General features: G+C 44.7%; 1 protein-coding gene across 3 annotated transcripts in view; it reads right to left on the bottom strand.

Annotated features, from left to right (window-relative positions):
* LOC145397755 (uncharacterized) overlaps positions 1-19854 on the bottom strand; it is a 602404-nt gene that overhangs the window by 81429 nt on the left and 501121 nt on the right. For all 3 annotated transcript variants that reach the window (XM_080270779.1, XM_080270777.1, XM_080270778.1), the window contains exons 7-8: positions 19741-19849; positions 18200-18816 (exon numbers count right to left, since the gene is read on the bottom strand). In XM_080270779.1, coding sequence (XP_080126905.1) covers positions 18200-18816; positions 19741-19849 — 726 coding nt within the window. The remainder of the gene's footprint in view (positions 1-18199; positions 18817-19740; positions 19850-19854) is intronic.

The raw sequence follows: 19854 nt of genomic DNA, 5'->3' as shown, positions 1-19854 counted from the left end.
TGTGCAAAATTTAAGAGCAACAGTATGTACTGGGGGGAAACGACTGAGGGTGAAGTCTGTTTTATTTTCAGCTCAGTTACATTTTTCTGTTTATTATTTTCCCTTTTTTACGTGTCTGTAATTAGTCTCTCCCTTTGTGACGATTCCCTCCTTTCCTCTCTCTCTCTCTCTCTCTCTCTCTCTCTGTTCAACATTCATTTTAATATCTGCCTACTTTTTCTTCTTTTCCTTCTACATGTCAATTAATTTCTCTCTCTCTCTCTCTCTCTCTCTCTCTCTCTCTCTCTCTCTCTCTCTCTCTCTCTCTCAATTTCTTGCTCTTTGACTTCGTCAAACTTTTATTTGTAATTTTTTGCCTATCTTTTTCTTCTGTATCTTTTACTTCCTGATTAATGATTCTCTCCCTCTATGTCGATTTTTTTGTCTTTTTCGTCAATATTCATTTGTGTGGATTTTTTCGTCTTTTCCTTTTACATGCTGACTAATGCTTTTCTTTCTTTCTGTCGATTTTTCTCATTCTTCTAAGTTCAATAGCGTACTCATTTTAATTCTTCTGCTTTCATTTTTCTTTCCTTTTTAACCGTCTCTCAATACGTCTCTCCCTGCGTCGATTTTTTTTTTCCCCAACATTTCACTAGCGTTTTATAGAGAGTTGGTGGTACGTGCTTTAGCAACTCAAGCTCGCAACTGAAAACACATGGTTCAGTTCTCCTTGCCGATCGAACTCTTGGACAAAGACTGTTCCCCCATATTCCTGTTCACCCATCAGTTCAATTGGGGACCTGGCCGTAACATTTTTTTTTTGGGGGGGTCACCTACTACAGAAAGACTGGGACTATGCAAAAATTGACAGCCTGACATGACCCCCGTGCTGTCAATATTTATAATTTTGATGCATTTTTCGAATTCATTTTATTTTTAATTGTAGTCTTGTTACTTCTCCGCCGCCCTACACTGCACCTGAAAGGAGCACTAAGTATGGGAGGGCACATGGCTGAGGGGATAGTTTATAATTTCCTGCACGGCTGATAATAATAGAATCTACAAACCCAAGCCCATCTGATTGTGAACCCGGTGGACTGCGGGGTGAAATCGCCCTCCTCAAGAAGTCCACCACCCTTCTTTCGGGGGATAGGGTGGGAATTGAGGGACATTCTTTAACAAGGAAGCTCCTCTTCCTGTATTTCATTTACTTTAACTTGGCGTTAAATATTCGTCCTTTTGTGGCTTATTTCTCGTAGCTCAGTGGCAGAAAAAGAGAATACTGTGGCTCTACATTCTTTCTGTAGCACTTCTCCGTGACTAGCATCACATCCTGGTGTTAATCTATTGTTATATCTCACCATTCAAGATGGAGGGATGGGAATTTTGGGCAGAGGAAAAGTGAACAGAGTATTGTCATATCGGTGCCACCTGTGCAGGCACAAACACACCCACAGACACTCAGTGGATGCGATGGATACACACAGACAAGCAAACAAACACAGACACAAACACAGGGACATGCACACACGCACTCTCACAGTTGCAGACTCTTAAAAGCTCACACTTCACCCCTACATTCAACCTGCTTTAACTTTTCAGACTTAGTCGCTGCTCTAACTTTCTCACTTGGGAGCTTCCATGCTCTCTCTCTCTCTCTCTCTCTCTCTCTCTCTCTCTCTCTCTCTCTCTCTCTCTCTCTCTCTCTCTCTCTCTCTCACACACACACACACACACAAACACACACACACACACACACACACACACACACACATATACACACACACGAGACCCCAAACGAGGAGAGGTTACGACCTGGAACCACTCAGTAATTGTAGCTCTCAACATAATTAGGAACCCTTGCCCCACACCTGCTCCACCACACCTGTCCCACCACACCACACCTATTCCACCACACCTGTTCCACTGCACGTGTCCCAATAGAGCCTGTTCCATCGCATCTATCCCATCGCACATGTCCCACCAAACCTGTCCCAACACACCAACCTGTTCCACCACCCCTGTCCCATATACCTGGCCCACTGCATTTGTACGCTTGTCCCAGGATACCTCGTCACACCTGGCTCCGTATTTTTCGAGAGAGAGAGAGAGAGAGAGAGAGAGAGAGGCAGCGCGGGGAAGGAAAATACAAAATGTTACCAACGCCGAAGGAAAAAAAAAAAATAATGTGGCATGAGGTTCCAAATAATGCACCGTGTTTATCGCATGAGAAAACTGTTGTCTTTTTGCAAAGAAGAATATGGCTGGGCGAGAAATATTGCTGGTACTTCGAAATGTCAGTACACACAGCACTTAGAGGACGGGAGATCAAAATAATGTTAGAGAAATAAAAATGAAGACAGTTCCAGAGTTGACCAGCTGCATACAAGGAATTCAAACTATTAAATAACTTTTACACGGAGAGATGGACCGATAAAAGTGTTAATGAGAACTGCAGCTAAATCCATTTCTAAGTCTCCCCTAAGCTGAGCCAAGACCATCTAGGGAGAGCAGGGAGAAATAATCACACTAACACAATACAGCAATAAAGCAGAGATGAAAGAGGGACACAGAAAAGCAAGGCGAAATAAAACCAACCGTCAGAGATTAAAAGCAGTGATAAAACATGATATAAACTGATGAATATGGATCGTAAGAGAGGTAAATCACGCCATTACGAAGGTGCCACTCTCCTTACTTCATTCTTACTTTCTCCAGACGATTTTCCCCAGCTACGGGGAGAAATCTGGTTGTAAATGGGTAAATGACGGCTCAATCTAACCTCTCCAGTTCAAGGAGTCTGAGCTGAATGTTTATGTTTACGTAAATATCGAGTAAAAAATAAAAAGGGCGTCATCATACAGAAAAAAAATATATAAAGCAGCGAAAAAATGAAATAAACTGAAAAAATTTGGCTGTAAACAAGGACTAATTTTACGGGAGAGAATATGGCGCCTGAGGTACAAAAAAAGGAAAAGAAAGAAATAAGAAAAAAAATAAAGCGCAGTTACAAACACACTGAGCGGCACGTGCAGTTAATCCAGAAAAAATAATCACGCAAAACCAGGTGAAAACATAAATAAATGAGAGAGAGAGAGAGAGAGAGAGAGAGTGTGTGTGTGTGTGTGTGTGTGTGTGTGTGTGTGTGTGTGTGTGTGTGTGTGTGTGTGTGTGTGTGTGTGTGTGTGTGTGTGTGTGTGTGTGTGTGTGTGTGTGTGTGCATTTATGTACAGTATGTGCGCGCGCATGTATAATAAAGTTAACAGACTGCAAACAAAAATGCAGGTGCACGCCCTTCCCTCGTCCAGCAACAGGTGCAGGCTCAAAATAGCACAGGTCTATTTTTGTGTCTGTAAAATGCATGTAAACTTTGGAACCTTTTGACGCATTTTTCTCCATGTCCTCTTAAGCGTTTGAAACATGTTATTTCTCTCTCTCTCTCTCTCTCTCTCTCTCTCTCTCTCTCTCTCTCTCTCAATTTTGAAAGACGTCCTTGTGATCAGAAGCTTAAAACGAATAAAAATCACAGGCTACACAGGCTGTCCTAGATATTACCCCCTTCGCCCCACACCTGGTAAATTCTTGTGTGTTGTGGCGACGGCTCACCCACCTCTACCAGCATCTACCCTGCACTGTTTCTTCTCCCCATAAACCCTTTCTGTCTCTTTATTTATTTATTTATTTTATTTATTGCATGGCTGATCATTTAATTCATGAGGCGTGTCCAAGTAAGCCGCTACGGTACATTATACATACATAATACATACATACATACATCATATATTCGTACATACATATATATACATACATACATCATACATATATACACATTACGCATTCATACATACATACATACGTACATACAGACATACATTCATCATACAGTAAGTACATACATACATACATGGGACACACCAGAGCACTGAACACAGACTGGGGACAACCGTGTAATAAATAATCATGAAAAGTGAGCTAGAACGAAAAATTTAGGATAAGGTAATAACAACGAAAAAATATGAGTATTATATCAAACGCCCCTCCCTCAGCCACCAAAGTGTTGTCTTTTATAGAACTTTTATTTTTTTCTTTATATAAGTAAAATCATTTCTTTGGAATCACTGGACCCATTTCCCCCCCCCCCTTTCTCTCTCTAAGAAGAAATTGGATGTTGTTACATATGTAGGGATTTTCGTATGCATTGGATGGAGGAGGCTGGAGAGAGAGAGAGAGAGAGAGAGAGAGAGTCATACAGACAGACAGACAGAGACAGACACAGACAGAAACAGACAGACAGAGAGTAGAAAATTTACGAGAGACATAGGAGATAAAGTGAGTGTAACAAGTGAGAGCAATAGAGAAAATGGAAAGCTAAATGAGGCAGAAAATTGAATTGGCGGGGAGGCAGGTGAAGATAGAAAAAAAAAAGAAAAGAAAAGAAAATGAGATTGAAGATTAGATAGCCTCCACTGACCCTTCCAATCTGAATATCATCCCTTACTGCTGCTGGATAAGGACGCCTTCACGCGGTGGTACTGATGTTAGACGGTGGATCTGCTGCCTACTTACAAACATCCCTACACAGCATCTCCATCACGCTAAATAAGGATGTTGGAACTTTAGGCTATAACTACTACTACTACTACTACTACCACTTTTGAACGACTTTCCTCGACTTTGAACAGTCCACTATTTGCTGAGGAGTTAATGAAGACACGATATAATCTCCCCAGCTTAAATATAATCCCTTTTAAGCTTAATAAAATAATCTGGAAGTGATGTAAGAGCCGTTATCATGGAGTCGGAGTTGTGGCCAGTAAAGCTCCAGGTACCAGAGAGAGAGAGAAAGAGAGAGAGAGAGAGTCTATTATTTAATGTTATTTCCTCTGTGCCTGGTCCCTGTCGCTTTCACTACACTCTCTACTCTCACTTTATCACTGTGCCGTTCTTGTGCTCCTGTTGCATAGCCTCTCTCTCTCTCTCTCTCTCTCTCTCTCTCCTCTCACATTTTTGCTTTCACTTTACACTGCCACTCTTTCCTTTCTTCTGTTTCCTTCCTCCTATCTCCCTTCCTCCTTCTGCACCCTCCTTCCTTAATTCTTTTCCTCCTTCCCCTTCTCTTTCCTCTTGTTTCTCTTCGTTCCTCCCGCTTTCCTGCTTTACTGACTTTGATATTTGACTTCTCATGTTCCTTCCCTCGCTTCTTTTTCTTCTATCCATCCTTCCTTATCTTACTTTACTTTCTCTCCCTTCTGCTTCCTCTTACTTATCCTTTCTTCCCTCCCTCCTTTTCTTTTTTTTTCATCTTTCATCTTGCTCCCTCTCTCCTTCCCAACTTCATTTCAATCTTCCATCAACTTGCTTCTTCCCTCCTTCCTTCTTCCCCTTTCTCTCATCTCCTTCCTCTCTTCCTTCCTTTCTTCTCTATTCCTGTGAAGTCCTTCCTTCCCTCCCTCCATATTCCCCCTCCAATTCCCTCCACACCCTCACTTTCTTCTCCGACTTCTCCTTCTTTCGGTCGTTCTTATCTCATTTCCTTCCCTCCCCTCTTCCTTTTTCCCCTTTCCTTTTGCTCCTACTCTTCCCTCCTTCCTTCTCTTTCTCCACCCACTCCACCCACTCTACTCGGTCTCTTGCTTCATAAGGAATTAATCCTGACCTTTTCCACACAAGTTCTGGCCGAGGGAATCCAGCCATGAGATCTTCACGAGAGAGAGAGAGACAGACAGACAGACAGACAGACAGAGAACGTACGTATGTATATAATATGACGGATATGCCATGACAGGCATACAGATGGAAAGATTGATTTGCAATGAGATATACAGATAGCCAGATCGATATGCAATGATAGATATACAGATAATAGATAAGCTGACAGATGTGAAATGAAAGCTACAGAGAATTTTATACATACATACATACGACGATAGTTATTCATTCATTTTTCATCGTCATCGGTTTTGCCTATTTTACACGTAGCATGATTCAGTCGGGCTCATCTGATAGCACTCCTCCACTCGATCAATTTTACGCTCACTCTCTAAAAATAGCTCTGGAGATAAGGTCAGAGCACTCTACCTCATCCCATGTCTTCCTACGTCTAGATTTAAGGTAAGAGCACGCTACCTCGCCCCATGTCTTCCTATGTCTAGATTTACGGTAAGAGCACGCTACCTCGTCTCATGTCTTCCTCTGTCTACCTTTCCGGCGAGGACCTGGCGCCTCTACACTACTTCTTCCCCTCACGCACCTCCCCTGGTTCATCTTCTAGACATGTCCCAAACTACCTCAAATTCCTCCTTTCTGCCTCCCTCTGATGTTCTCCACCTCCATCAGCCGTCTCATTTCGTGGACATTCCCTCATCTTTGAACATCTTCCGCCACATCGTGCCCTTGCGATGGCCTGCTCGACATAGCCAGGGTACCAGAATCTGCCATAGCCTAGTGTGTTGTATATCCTATCAATAAGTTGGTATTTTATTGATCTACCGGTCTCCCCCTGAGTGATCTGGCTACACCCGTAAGTCAACTAATATCATATAGATTAAGACATAGATAGACAGATAGACAGATAAATAGAAAAATTAATACTGATATAGATAGGTAGATAGATGGATAGATATATAGATGACTATAGATAGACAGATACAGGCAGAGATATGCAATGACAGATTGAAAAAAAAAAACAGAGGCTGACAGCCATGTAACTAAAAATAATATAGACAGAATTAGATACAAACTGACATATATGCAGTGACAGAATCTGAAAGGCTGAGATTGGTGCAAAATAAACTAACATGTACTGAGTAATTTCGATGTGAGTTTATCCAGTTGCGTCCAATTAGTACTGGAACTATTCGTGACCGCCCTCAGTAGACAGCAGAGAGGATAGAAGGGTCTTTGTGTGTGTGTGTGTGTGTGTGTGTGTGTGTGTGTGTGTGTGTGTGTGTGTGTGTGTGTGTGTGTGTGTGTGTGTGTGTGTGTGTGTGTGTGTGTGTGTGTGTGTGTGTGTGTGTGTGTGTGTGTGTGTGTGTGTGTGTGTGTGTGTGTGTGTGTGTGTGTGTGTGTGTGTGTGTGTGTTTATGCGAGTATATGTATGCAAGTGCGTGTTCATCTGTGTGCATGTTGGGGGGAGGGGTGTTTCTTTACGTGTTTGCTCTAGTCTTTACCCCTGAGGCACAGTCACATTATATTTTTTCAGTATTTTTCCTGCAATACTTCAATCAACTAACCTGCTTAACGCACGAATATAACTGCTGTATTTTACCCAACCCTGGACAGGCAAAAAGAAATTACGAGGACAGAGAAAAATCGTACCCACATAAAAACAACTGAGATTATTTGTAACTATATCAATGCCGTGGCCTGAAGGGAGTCCAAGTCGGGCAAAAACTGTTCAATCCTCAGAGTAAACAGAATGATGGTATATGTGGGGTTAATTATTTCATCTGGCTATTTCAAAGCACTCTGAAATCAAGACACGAATCCACTACACTATTTTTATTTGTTTTCATTTGTTTACGTATTTTCTCTGCAACATTCTCTCTCTCTCTCTCTCTCTCTCTCTCTCTCTCTCTCTCTCTCTCTCTCTCTCTCTCTGGACAAAAGATGAGGCTGTCCACTCAGGTAGATGAGGACTTAGGCAACATTATGGGAAGAGGTAAGAGAAGAGAGGCTCGAGAAGAGAGTGGGAAAGGTATGCTGGGAAAAGATATAAAAGGAGGAAATGAGTGAAAGATAGTGAATAAGAGGAAGGAAAAGAAAGGAGAAAGAGATGCACGTAAAAAGCATGAAGACGTAGGAGAAGAGAAGCAAGGAAAGAGAGAGTGGGAGAAGGAAAAGTAAAGTAGAAGGAAAGGCCATGGAAAGGAAAGTGAAGATGAGAGGCAGAGAAAGAACCAGAATGAAGCAGGGACATAGGGGAAAGACAGATGGTGCAGGACAATAAAGGAAAGGAATGGAAGGCAGCAATAGAATTGAAAGGTAATAAAGGCATGGAATGAGAGATAAGAGAAACGGCAGACAGGAAAAGAAAGACAGAAAATGGGAGACGGGAAAAGCAGAGAGAGAGAGAGAGAGAGAGTGAGTGGGGGGGAGGCTCCGACGTAGTTGACAAGGGTGTCTCATCTTCTAATACAGCATTGGGGGTGAGTGATAGGGGAGGGGGCAAGACAAGAGGGAGGGGAGAGAGAGGGGGAGAAAGACAAGAAGGAGAGAAAGCGAGGGGCGAAAGAGTGTGGGAGAGGAAGTGGGAAAGGGAGAGAGAAAGGGAGGAGGGAAAAAGAAGAGAGAGACAGGTAGAGGGGAAGGAAGGGAGCGAGTGAGACGGGGGGAAAAAATGGTGAGACAGCGGGATGAGGAGAGGCAAAGGGAGAGGGATGACGGGGTTGGATAGGCTTACGTGAGGAAATGGCGGGGTTAGTTGGGGTGGATGGGGAAATTTTGACTATGGGGCGGTGTACCTGAGCATGACGGGGTTGGATGGGGAGGAGATGGGTAATTATGGGGATGAGTGAGGAGGTATTAGGTAAAACTGACAGGTGAGGTAGGGTAGACTGTGACTGGGTTGGATGCGATGGAGTGGGTTATTGGTGGGGTTGGTTTGTGATGGTATGGTGTAAAATTGCTACGTGCGGTGGGGGGGCAGGGTAAGAATGACGGGATGGATGGGCTGGAATGGGATAATGGTAGGACTGGTTGAGGTGGAGGTTGGGGAATGAGGCAGAAAGATGAGATGAGGTGGAAGGAGTAGTCGAAGGAGAGCGGGAAAGGGGGGAGGGAGTGAAAAAGCTGGAGGGAGGGAGGACGGAAAGGAGACGGTTCGAGAGTGGAGAAGGCGTGGTAATGGATCGTGAATAAACAAGAGGGGGAGATGGATGAAGAGGCCTCAGAGAGAGAGAGAGAGAGAGAGAATGAAAACTGTTCAGACAAGGGTGGAACAGAAAGAAAGGAGAGACGGTAAAAAACAACGAAGTTACAGCCACATTATTAATAGTGAGGGCATGAAAGGCGAAGCATACCCCTTAGTTTCTGTGATGAAAGTAAAGAATTGCATCAGACGGATACGAGACAAAATAAAAACTGGGGAGATTCGCGAGTATGTGTGTTAAAGCAGCCCACTGATCAGAGAGTAGAGGAATGTGTGATGCGATGGTATGGTTGCAGGAAGACGGTGTCTGTGACTAGGGTGAAGGGAATGCGTCCGTGTGTGTGTGTGTGTGTGTGTGTGTGTGTGTGTGTGTGTGCGTGTGTGTGTGTGTGTGTGTGTGTGTGTGTGTGTGTGTGTGTGTGTGTGTGTGTGTGTGTGTGTGTGTGTGTGTGTGTGTGTGTGTGTGTGTGTGTGTGCGTGCGTGCGTGCGTGCGTGCGTGCGTGCGTGCGTGCGTGCGTGCGTGCGTGCGTGCGTGCGTGCGTGCGTGCGTGTCAAGGTAGGGGACTGAGAATAAAACAAAGCCTTCCTTTCATAGGGTCGATTTCACATTCGTTTTATTTTTATTTTTTTTATGCATACAACGAAACTTTTTATTCCTGTTTACATATCTGTAGTAACATGTGAAAGTGAAGTTTGCCAGCGTACTAACCATTTACTTCAGCATTATCAGGACGGTTATCTTAAAGTCTTTTGTGGGCTTCAAACTCCCACAAAGAAGCTTATCATGTTGTGGGTCTTTTCGCCTGATATGTAAGCTACTTATCTCTGGAAATGACGCACATTAAGAGAATGTGGGAGGGAGTAATGCCTGGACCATGAAGAAACAGCAGAAAAGATGAAGGAAAGATGAAGAATAAATCTGGAGGGAAGAAGAATGTAATGCGATGCACAATGTACTGAGATGCACATGACAAGTACTACACCTTATTCTTACCCTGGCAATTGCAGACTGGTTCGAACAGGACAGGGGTTATGAACGTAACTAAATGAGGAGGAGCCGTATGTGGAAATGTTATCGTAAGTGGGATGGAGCCAAAGGTAGTCTGAACGATGCTCAATTCACAGCTACACTTAATACATTTTCTAACTTAATTTTGCTTTCTCTTTTCTTCAGCATGTTTTCCTCATTGAATTAATTAAAACCGACATTTTGTTAGTATATTTTAGCTAGCACATGATTTTATTCAGCTTTAAAAAATAATCTCAACAAGAAATAGTCAATATCATGGTGAGAGACGACACAACAATGAAAGAGAAGAGCAAAAGGGCGACGAGAGTGGAACAGAAAGAGGAAGCAGAGTGACCCGCCAAAGGTCACAGGTTACACGCCCTCCATTACACCAGGCAGATCTGATACTACCTTACCTCAGGGACCTCATGTCACACACCTCACTCATACCACATCACACCACACTACACATCTCACTCATACCACACCACACCACATTACCCACCTCACTCATATCACACTACACCACACTACACACCTCACTCATAACACCACACCACACCACTCCCACATATCACACATAGGCAACCTTACGCCACATGCCTTATATCTGTCCCTCATAACAAGCATCTCTCTCCTACCTGCTCTCCACTCCTGTCACACACCACACTCGTAACACACCTCACCATACATCACACTCACCTGCCCTCACACCGCACCATACACCACACTCATCTGCCCTCCACCTCACCATACACCATACTCATATCTGTCCTCATACGTCACCATACACCAAACTCATGTCTGTTATCACACCTCACCACACACCACACTCTGCTCTCACACCACCTCCCCCATCCCATCCCATCCTATCCCACAACACGCCACACCACACCACACATTTGCCACATACCACACATCACATTCATATCTGTCCTATTTAACCGCCACACATCTGTTGAGGTAATTGCCGCTCTCTCTCTCTCTCTCTCTCTCTCTCTCTCTCTCTCTCTCTCTCTCTCTCTCTCTCTCTCTCTCTCTCTCCAATAAGTACCTAAAATCAATCCCCACACATAGGCCTTCCGAACCTCCATCCATAAGTGATAACCTGATGGGCTAATGGAAAATAAAAGGGATCCAAGCCACATCTAAAGGGAATCTAATGGTCTTGGGTGCTCCATTACGGTGCTCAATCTCAGTTAGTGGAGGAGGCTTAAACACAATGAGGTAGGATGAGGCAGACATGGGGTGAGGCAGGGTGATGTATAGAAGGTGTGAGGCAGTGTGAGACAGGGTGAGGCTGAGAGGGGATTAGGCAGAGTGAGGCAGGGTGAGGTAGAGAGGGAATTAGGCAAAGTGAGGCAGGGTGGGGTAGAGATTAGGCAGAGTGAGGAAGGGTGAGGCAGAGAGGTGATTAGAAAGAGTGAGGCAGGGTGAGGTAGAGAGGGGGTGAGGAAGAGCAAGGCACTGAATTAGAGTGAGGTGGCTGATAAGAAGGTAGTACTGTACGTACGACTGGACAGGGGTTAAATAGGGTGAGACAGTGAGGCTGGATGAGACAGTGAGGTTGGGTGAGCCAGTGGGGTTGGGTGAGACAGTGAGGTTGGGTGAGACAGTGAGGTAGGGTGAGTTGGAGTGAGGCAGTAATGTAGAGTGAAGCACTGGCAGTGTGGTAGGGTGAGGTAAGGTAGTGTGACGCAGAGTGAAGCAGGATAAATCAGTGAGAAGCGCACTTTGTAACAATGAGATGGTGGGACAGACTGACGGAGACAAAGATTAGTTGGTCAGAGGAGACAGTGAGCTAGTGAATCAGAGTGGGATAGTAGGTCGGTGAGAGAGTGTGACGGTAGGTTAGTAAGAGAGTGAGATAGTAAGATAGTGAGTCAGTGAGACAGTGAGTTACTGAGAGAAGACTGGGATATACTGCAGTGATTCAGAGCAAGCGGTATAATACAGTACAGTCCACTGCTCCCTTCAGCCTGACAGGATGGACTATCCGGTATCCACTAAGACGTGTTTGATCAACGCTATGTGAGATGGAGATACGTCGATTGAGAGATAGATGTGTGTGTGTGTGTGTGTGTGTTTGTATACAGTATATATATATATATATATATATATATATATATATATATATATATATATATATATATATATACAGAGAGAGAGATAGAGAGTCACACAAACGGGTGGCAGACCAAGAACAAAAATACAGGCTGGGCCATATATTACGCAACCCAAGTTGCGGGAACGGCTCAGTCTGCTGCCCTGGGAAAAGCAGATATTATGGCTGCTATGTGCTACTAGTAAACAGCCATGCGAGCAAGTAACATAATAAAACACACACACAAATACTATAAAACATGAATAGCGTTATGGGAAGTAGAAAATTATGCTGGGTAGGCATTAATAACACTGAATGAGCCGTTCCCGCAACACACGAAAACAGTGTTGCGTGGTATACTGACCCTCCGCTATACCCCACTGCCCCCTTTCCGCTGTGCCCAGGCAGCTGATACACGTATGATCAAAGCTAAAGTAATGCTCTGATGGACTGGATGAAAGGTAGGCATCGGTGTCGCATTAGCTGATAGACCTCCGATGGAGTGTTTTAGTTTATTCGAGAACTAAATGAAAGCTAAAAGTATCTTGTTATTGTAAGTTAAGTATGCTGGAGATAGGACTAAAGGATGTCCCGTCTAGGTTAGGTTTGATTAGGTTGTTAAATTATGTTAGGTTGGGTTGGGTTGGGTTGGGTTGGATTAAGTTAGGTGAGGCGATATTAGGTAAGGTTTGGTTAGGGTGGGGTAGATCCTGAACCAAACTTTACCAATTAAAAAAAAAAAAAGCATCAATTTCTGTGATGAAAGGTAAAAATTAACGTACTATAGTTTAATCAACTCGTTCATCATCATCACCATCATCATCTTAGTTATAATCATCACTGAGAGAGAGAGAGAGAGAGAGAGAGAGAGAGAGAAGGGCGGGGGCAGAAATTCATACAACACATTAGCCTTCGGAATTCTGGCTCCATTTCGCATGCATATTTTTTCTCTATTATATTACATTTTCTGTAACTCTAAATCTAACCAAGCTTACCACAAAATAAGAGAAAGAGAGAGAGAGAGAGAGAGAGAGAGAGAGGGAGAGAGAACTGATACAGAACAGAGAACTATGGTATACTGAACACTGGTTATTTTAATGTTATGATCTTGTGAGAAAGTGAAGAAGAAATACTCAGGTGGTTTGGTCATCTGGTACTAATGGAGAGGGAGAGATTAACTAGGAGAGAATATGGATGTACGGTGAGTGGGAGAGATTAACTAGGAGAGTATCTGGAAGTGGGGTGAGTAGGAGAAGGTGAGGAAGACCGAGAACGAGATAGAGAGAGAAGATGCCACAGTACGATAAGGAAGGGTGGTGGTGCATCAAGGGTAAGAGAGGTCGTTGCTGAGTAGGGACGGAAGGACACACACACACACACACACACACACACACACACACACACACACACACACACACACACACTCTCTCTCTCTCTCTCTCTCTCTCTCTCTCTCTCTCTCTCAGGTACGGGAATCGGCAGCCTCTTAACTTCCGCGAATCCATCAAGGAGAACGCCAATCGCAGTTATACACTTATCCGTCAGAAAACCCCTGGAGGTGACGGTGTGTGTCTGCTCCTGAGAGCCAGAGTCGATATAAGGGGTAAAGAAAATACATGAGTTTGATACAGAGAGAGAGAGAGAGAGAGAGAGAAAATCGAGTTTATTCACAATGTTTTTTTATGCACCAATGTAATCTGACTTTACAATGCAATGATCGGGTGTAACTGGAAGCGCTATGATTTATACATTTTTCATTTTTACCACTTTCAGGCTGCTATGCTCATCCTCAGCTTAAAATAAATAAATAAGAGTTCAAAGTGGTAGAAATATCATACTAGGGGTTCTGCCGACCGTGAGGGAACTGATAGTGATATTATTAAAACTGAGGTGTGTGTGTGTGTGTGTGTGTGTGTGTGTGTGTGTGTGTGTGTGTGTGTGTGTGTGTGTGTGTGTGTGTGTGTGTGTGTGTGTGAGAGAGAGAGAGAGAGAGAGAGAGAGAGAGAGAGAGAGAGAGAGAGAGAGAGAGAGAGAGAGAGCACGGTTGGCAGTGAAACTTTTTAATCAGGATTTGTATGTTTCGAGGCAATTAAGTGTATATTGATTTGAGCTGGGATCAGTGGCTGTTTACATTAGAGGGGGGAGGGGAGGGGGGGGAGGGGAGAAGAGGGGAAGGGGAGAAGAGGGGAAAGGGGAGAGGAAGGGGAAGGGGGAGGGGGTGTATGATGGGAATGGGAAAGGGAAGCGATGGTGAAGGGTAGGAGATGGGAGGCAGGGGAAGATGAGATGGTGAAAGAGGGAGAGGATGAGAAATGGGAAGGGGGAGAGAGCAAGAGGGATGGGGAGTGAGCAAGAGGGATGGGAAGGTTGAAGGAAGGGAGGAGGGAAGGGGAGGGAAAATGGAATGGGAAAAGGAGAGACGAAAGGGAGAGGGGAGAGGTGAAAGGAGGAAGGGGAAGATGGAAATGAGGCGATGAAGGGTAAGGGGTGGAGGTATGGTGGTGTGTATGGCAGGGGGATCCGGTCAGAAATGAGGGAAGGAAGGGGAAAGTATGAGCGGCAGGGGAGAGGGGAGGGTGTGTGTGAAAGAAAAGAGGAGAGGAAGAGGAGACTGTGAGAAATAGGGGAAGGAAGGCGAGAGTGTGAGAGGGAGGGGAGAGTGTGAGAAGAAGGCGGGAGGGGGGAGGGGGAAGTATGGAGATAGGAGAGACGGAGTGGAGGATGTGAGAAGCAGAGGGTGAGGGAGAGGAGCATGTGATGGGTAGAGGGGACGGAGGGGAGAGTATAAGAAAACGGGGAGGGAAGTGTGTGAAAGGTAAAGGGAGAGGAAGGGGAGAGTATGAGAGGTAGAGGAAGGGGAGAGTATGAGAGGTAGAGGAAGGGTAGTGAGGGATGAAGGACGGAAACAGATGAGTGGGAGGGAAGTGAGTGAGTGAGGAGGGAGAGATGAGAGGGAGGGAAGCATGGATGAGAGAGAGGGAATCACAGGTGAAGAGAAGGGTGAGCGATGGAAGAAAGAGATGGGAGAGGGATGAAGGTGAGAGGTGGGGAAGGGGGATGGAAAGCAAACAAGGGGGAGCATGGAAGAGAGGGAGGATGGAAGAGGAGGGGAAGGGAGGAAGGAAGAGGGAGGGAGACAGAAAGGGATTAAGAGGACTCAGCAGGTAAGTGGAGGGAAGCGAGGTATTGTGGGGGGAGGGAGGTAAAGAGGCTGGGGAGATAATGAAGGAGTGCACTGAAGAGGCAGGTAAATTTGGCAAGATTAGGTGAGAAGGCTATTACCATGAGAAACACCTAAAGGAAATTATGGCCACAAGCACAGGCCAAGAACTATTATCTCCTACCGAGAAACATCATCATCTTCCTCTTCCCCTTTCTCATCCCTCTGAACCTCCTATCCATCATCACCACCATCATCATCATCATCATTCCAAGAATAATCCTGCCTAAATTGATGGCGTACAGTGAGATCAAGACACAAGGGGAAAGTACGAAAGTGGCAGAACTATCAGCAGCATATCCAGTGAAAAAGTAGGCTGAAAGAAATGCAAGGCTGTGGTGAGACGGTGACCGCAGGAAGGCGAAGAATGAAGGAGAGTCTGAGGAGTGTAAATTTGCCGGGAGTAAGCTAGAAGGAAATTACCAAGGGACAAAGCTAAAGGAAATTCTGATCCCTCTCTCTCTCTCTCTCTCTCACACACACACACACACACACACACACAATCAATTTCATAATCTATACGTAAGGAGAGAATGAACTGGGAATAAGATGAAGTAGGTAATTGCGATTTTATCAAGCAAAACAATTAATTTCTGATCGATGACATGCCAGCGGAGATTGAGAGCTTGAAGGAGGGGCTAAGGAGGCAGAGAGATCTTATAATGGAGGAAGAGATTGATGATGCAGGTAAATTTGGGCCTTCAATGAGTAGACAAGAAATATATTTAGAGGAGAAAAAGACGCAACTCAAGAGACAGGGAGCCGTACTCTCGCTGGTAAGACCTCGTACTGAATCTCTTCCTTGGCGACTTACTTTGAATATAATGGCTTAATATACCTCAATATCTACTTTGTCAGTATCATAAAACAGGCTATTTTAAGGCTTCATGAGTAAAACAAGTAGCTGAGAAGTAGGCATGGTACAAACTCGCCAGCCAACGACATTACGGCCCAGGAAGATTTAGCATTAACAAAGGAAGAGGAAATTAACAGGGGTAACAGGGAAATTCATATGATTAACATAAACCAGCATCTCCCCTTATCTGAAACACACCAATCCAAACTTCTCCTGCATGATTTTGAAGAGGAGAATGAAAGAGCGGGGAGGCATGAAGAATGGCATGGATGAGTAAAAAGGAAATCAACAAGAAAAACAATCCAAGGTAATTCTTTTCACTGATAAACCACATGAGACTGAGAATTGAACGTGGGATCAAGGAGGAAGATGTATTTAGCAGTAGCACAGCCGAGAAGGAAATCAAGACATAGCGCTAAGGGAAATTCTGATTACTTCCACCTTCCATTATCTGCCACCGAGAAATGCGCCGATTACGAACTTTCCCGCTGCGTCTGTCGGCTCCGGAAATTGTGTGACCGAGCTCATTCCTGCGACAGTGCTCGAGAAATTAGGCGGAAATGAGAACTGCGGATCCACATACATACACAAGCATGCGTAGGTACGTTTCAGTTCTCACTTATAAATATACAGATTGACGCAGATATATACACAGACAGATTCTCATACTTATTTTCACATGGACACAATACCACTCACTCACACGTCCTAGGCAGACAATTATACGTACAAATGAAAAATACATTTACATAAACTGACAAATGCACTTAAATACGTTCAGGCATACACGCTCATGCTTACACACAGACTTCAATATATACATACATGCACACACAACGACATAACCTACAATTATTCACGCACAAAGATGCACATACATTTGCACGCTGTCAGGTTAGTCCGCTACTCCACATGAACAGACACATTCATACTTATACACGGACACGCTGACATTCCTACACATAAATATAACATGTAGATCTATAGATATTCCATCAGGACTTCAGGTAATTTTAAAAGGGGAGAGGAGGGTGAAAAACAAGACGCAAGCCAGCCAGAGTGAGACAGGGTCGAGGTATAAGAAAGACAGGGCAAGAAGGGATAGAGGAAGGCAATATCTGAGGTAACTAGAGCGAGACAATATGGGGATTTATGACAGACTGGGTGGGAGAGGGTACTGAGAATGGCAAGATCTGAGGTCGGAAGGGTGAGAGAGTGTAAGGAAGTTGGAAAAGCAGGGTGAGAATGGGCAGAGTAAAACAAAATATGAAGCAGGTTGAGCGTGACAGGATTGAGATGTAAGGAGGAGAAAGGTGGACAGATTTGACAAAGCCAGCTACGGTCAGAGTGAGACAGACAGGGCGAAAAGGCAGGCCTGGAAAAGAGGGGAAGGGGGGAGGATTTTTGAAAGACGCAATTCCCAAATAAAATAATAATAATAATAATAATAATAATAATAATTTCAAATCAAGTTAATCTACCTATGAAGATTTAACTGACAAGCACTCACAGTAAGTCCTAGGGGAGGGAAATCAACTCACGTAGCCATAATCCTTTAACATAAATTCTAGGTACGTTCTTGCGAAGAGGGTTTCTGAGAGTACGAAGCAGCACAAAGGAGTCCAAAGAAAAGAAAAAGAAAACAGCAACATGTTCTTTAGCAGCTCTGATACAAAAAAGACTATCATTATGGTATCTATTTGTGAGCTGAAAACAAGCGAGACCGTCGAACATGTGACCTGAGCTGCGGCATAAAAACGTCATAGAAGGTAGAGAAATAAGCGTGATGAGAAGAAGAGCGGGTGGGATGGGCTGGAAAGTTTGTGGGCGGTGGGGCTGGGGAGGAAAGTATATCCTGTGAAACAGTTTGTTCTGGGATTAGTGGTTTGAGTGAAGTGTAGGTTAATTCCCTTCAAGGACGGGGGACGAAGAAATGGGTGGGATGGGCTGGGCTTAAGATGGTGTGGGGGGTGGACATGATTATCCTATGTAACAGGGTGCAGTAAGATTACAGTCATGGTTTGGGTGCAGTTTCATAATGTATAACAATAATGACAATAAAACAAGTTCGTGTTGCCCTCATTGGCCTAAGAACTTGCGACGCACGAAACAGGGATGGTAAAACAAGAAGTCATAACAAAGATGGTGGAATACTCACGTTTTTGAGAACCATGAGGTGGTCGTAGAGGAAGGCGCACTCGGACTGGAAGAGGTCCCATACCGCCTCCCGCCTCTTTGTCTCCGTCTTGGTCAGCGAGGCCCGGACACTCTCGCGGGCGGCCTCCAGCGCCCTCTCCACGCTGGCCGTAGACGCAACCGCTGCCGCTGCTGACTTGGTGCTGCCAGATTTGCTGAGAGTCTTGAGGGGTGAGCGGTCGGCATATCGTTCGCTGAGCAGTGTGAGAAGCCCCGCCCTCCCACGGTCCAGGGAACGTTCACTCATGGTCCGCATTATGGTCATCGGGTGCCGCTTGCGGGGTAGCGGTGTCTCCCGTTCAAGGCACAAGAGCGCCGACACGCGGTCTTGTTTCTCCTGCTTGTTGTCGGCGGCGGGGTCGGCTGAGGGGTCAGGTCGGGGCGGGTCGGGGCGGGGCTGTTCGGGACGGGCGGGAGTGATGAGGAGGGCGCGGTCATTGAGCGCCACCATGGGCGGGTTGGCCTGGGTGGTGGTGGACTCTGGCAGTAGCGGGGAGTCCTGCGCATCGGTGGACCCCGGGGACTCGTCACCCTGCGTGCCACCCTCCTTGAAGGCCACGAAGTCCGTCCAGCACATTCCTGAGGCACAGACAAACACACTAATGTAAGTGCATCACTGAAACACATACACACTAATATTTGCATATCCCTCACACACACACACACACACACACACACACACACACACACACAAATAACAGCATATCCCTACGACACAAAAACATGCACCAGTATTAGGAACAAAAAAACCTGCAGCTCTTAACAACTTCTCTGCCCGCGACAAAAAATGTAAAGTATATGAAGTATTATTAAAATATATTCCAGTTAATGAAAAGTAATGTACAAAAACAGAGAGGGAAAAAAAAATGAGACACCTAAATCTTACTCTAGAATGAGACAATATTATCCAGCAGCTACAAATTCAAGAAAAGAAAATTACGGTCATCACAAACACTAGCATACATGTAGAATCACCCCTTCATCAGAATCCATTAACTTTCCGTTTCGTTTCTTAATCTAACTGGTCATTTAGGACTTAGCCTATTTACCACCAACTCTTTTTCTCTTTACCCGGCTAATATACACCTACTTCAGACACACAGGCCATACACAAAGCCGTGTTCTACAATGCTTAGGAGGCTCCCTTTCAAATTCACTCTTGTCTGGGGTATTGGTGAAGGTAAAAAGTATACAGTAACAGTCTCATACACGACTTAAGAAGATATTTAGTTTGGACCTTAAGTGTTTGGAAGCTGCACTGAGTGAAGAACCAATTATACACACGCATCTCAGACACAATCATCATCATCATCATCAACATCACCATTGTCATCATATCCTGACTTTCTTTCAAGCCTCTTACAAAGCAGAAGATTCACCCTGTTTTGGTTATAAAGCATTCAGTTACTGCAAGAGTGAGGGAGAAATTGTAAACAATCAATCCCACACACACCTTCAATTGTACAAACTCTGTCAACACGACACTCAGATAACGCCACTCACCCTTGTACCGCGACAGCTGCTCGTCCTCGAACTCACTGGGCTGGAGGCAACTGAGCACTTCTTCCAGGCCACATAAAGACTCCGATTTGGTGCGATTCGAGCGGTCAAACTGGC

The sequence above is a fragment of the Coenobita brevimanus genome, chromosome 43, assembly GCF_032717465.1.
Source record: "Coenobita brevimanus isolate Jiangsu-jjx chromosome 43, ASM3271746v2, whole genome shotgun sequence".
Classification (NCBI taxonomy): domain Eukaryota; kingdom Metazoa; phylum Arthropoda; class Malacostraca; order Decapoda; family Coenobitidae; genus Coenobita; species Coenobita brevimanus.
This window is presented reverse-complemented; position numbering and strand designations above follow the sequence as displayed.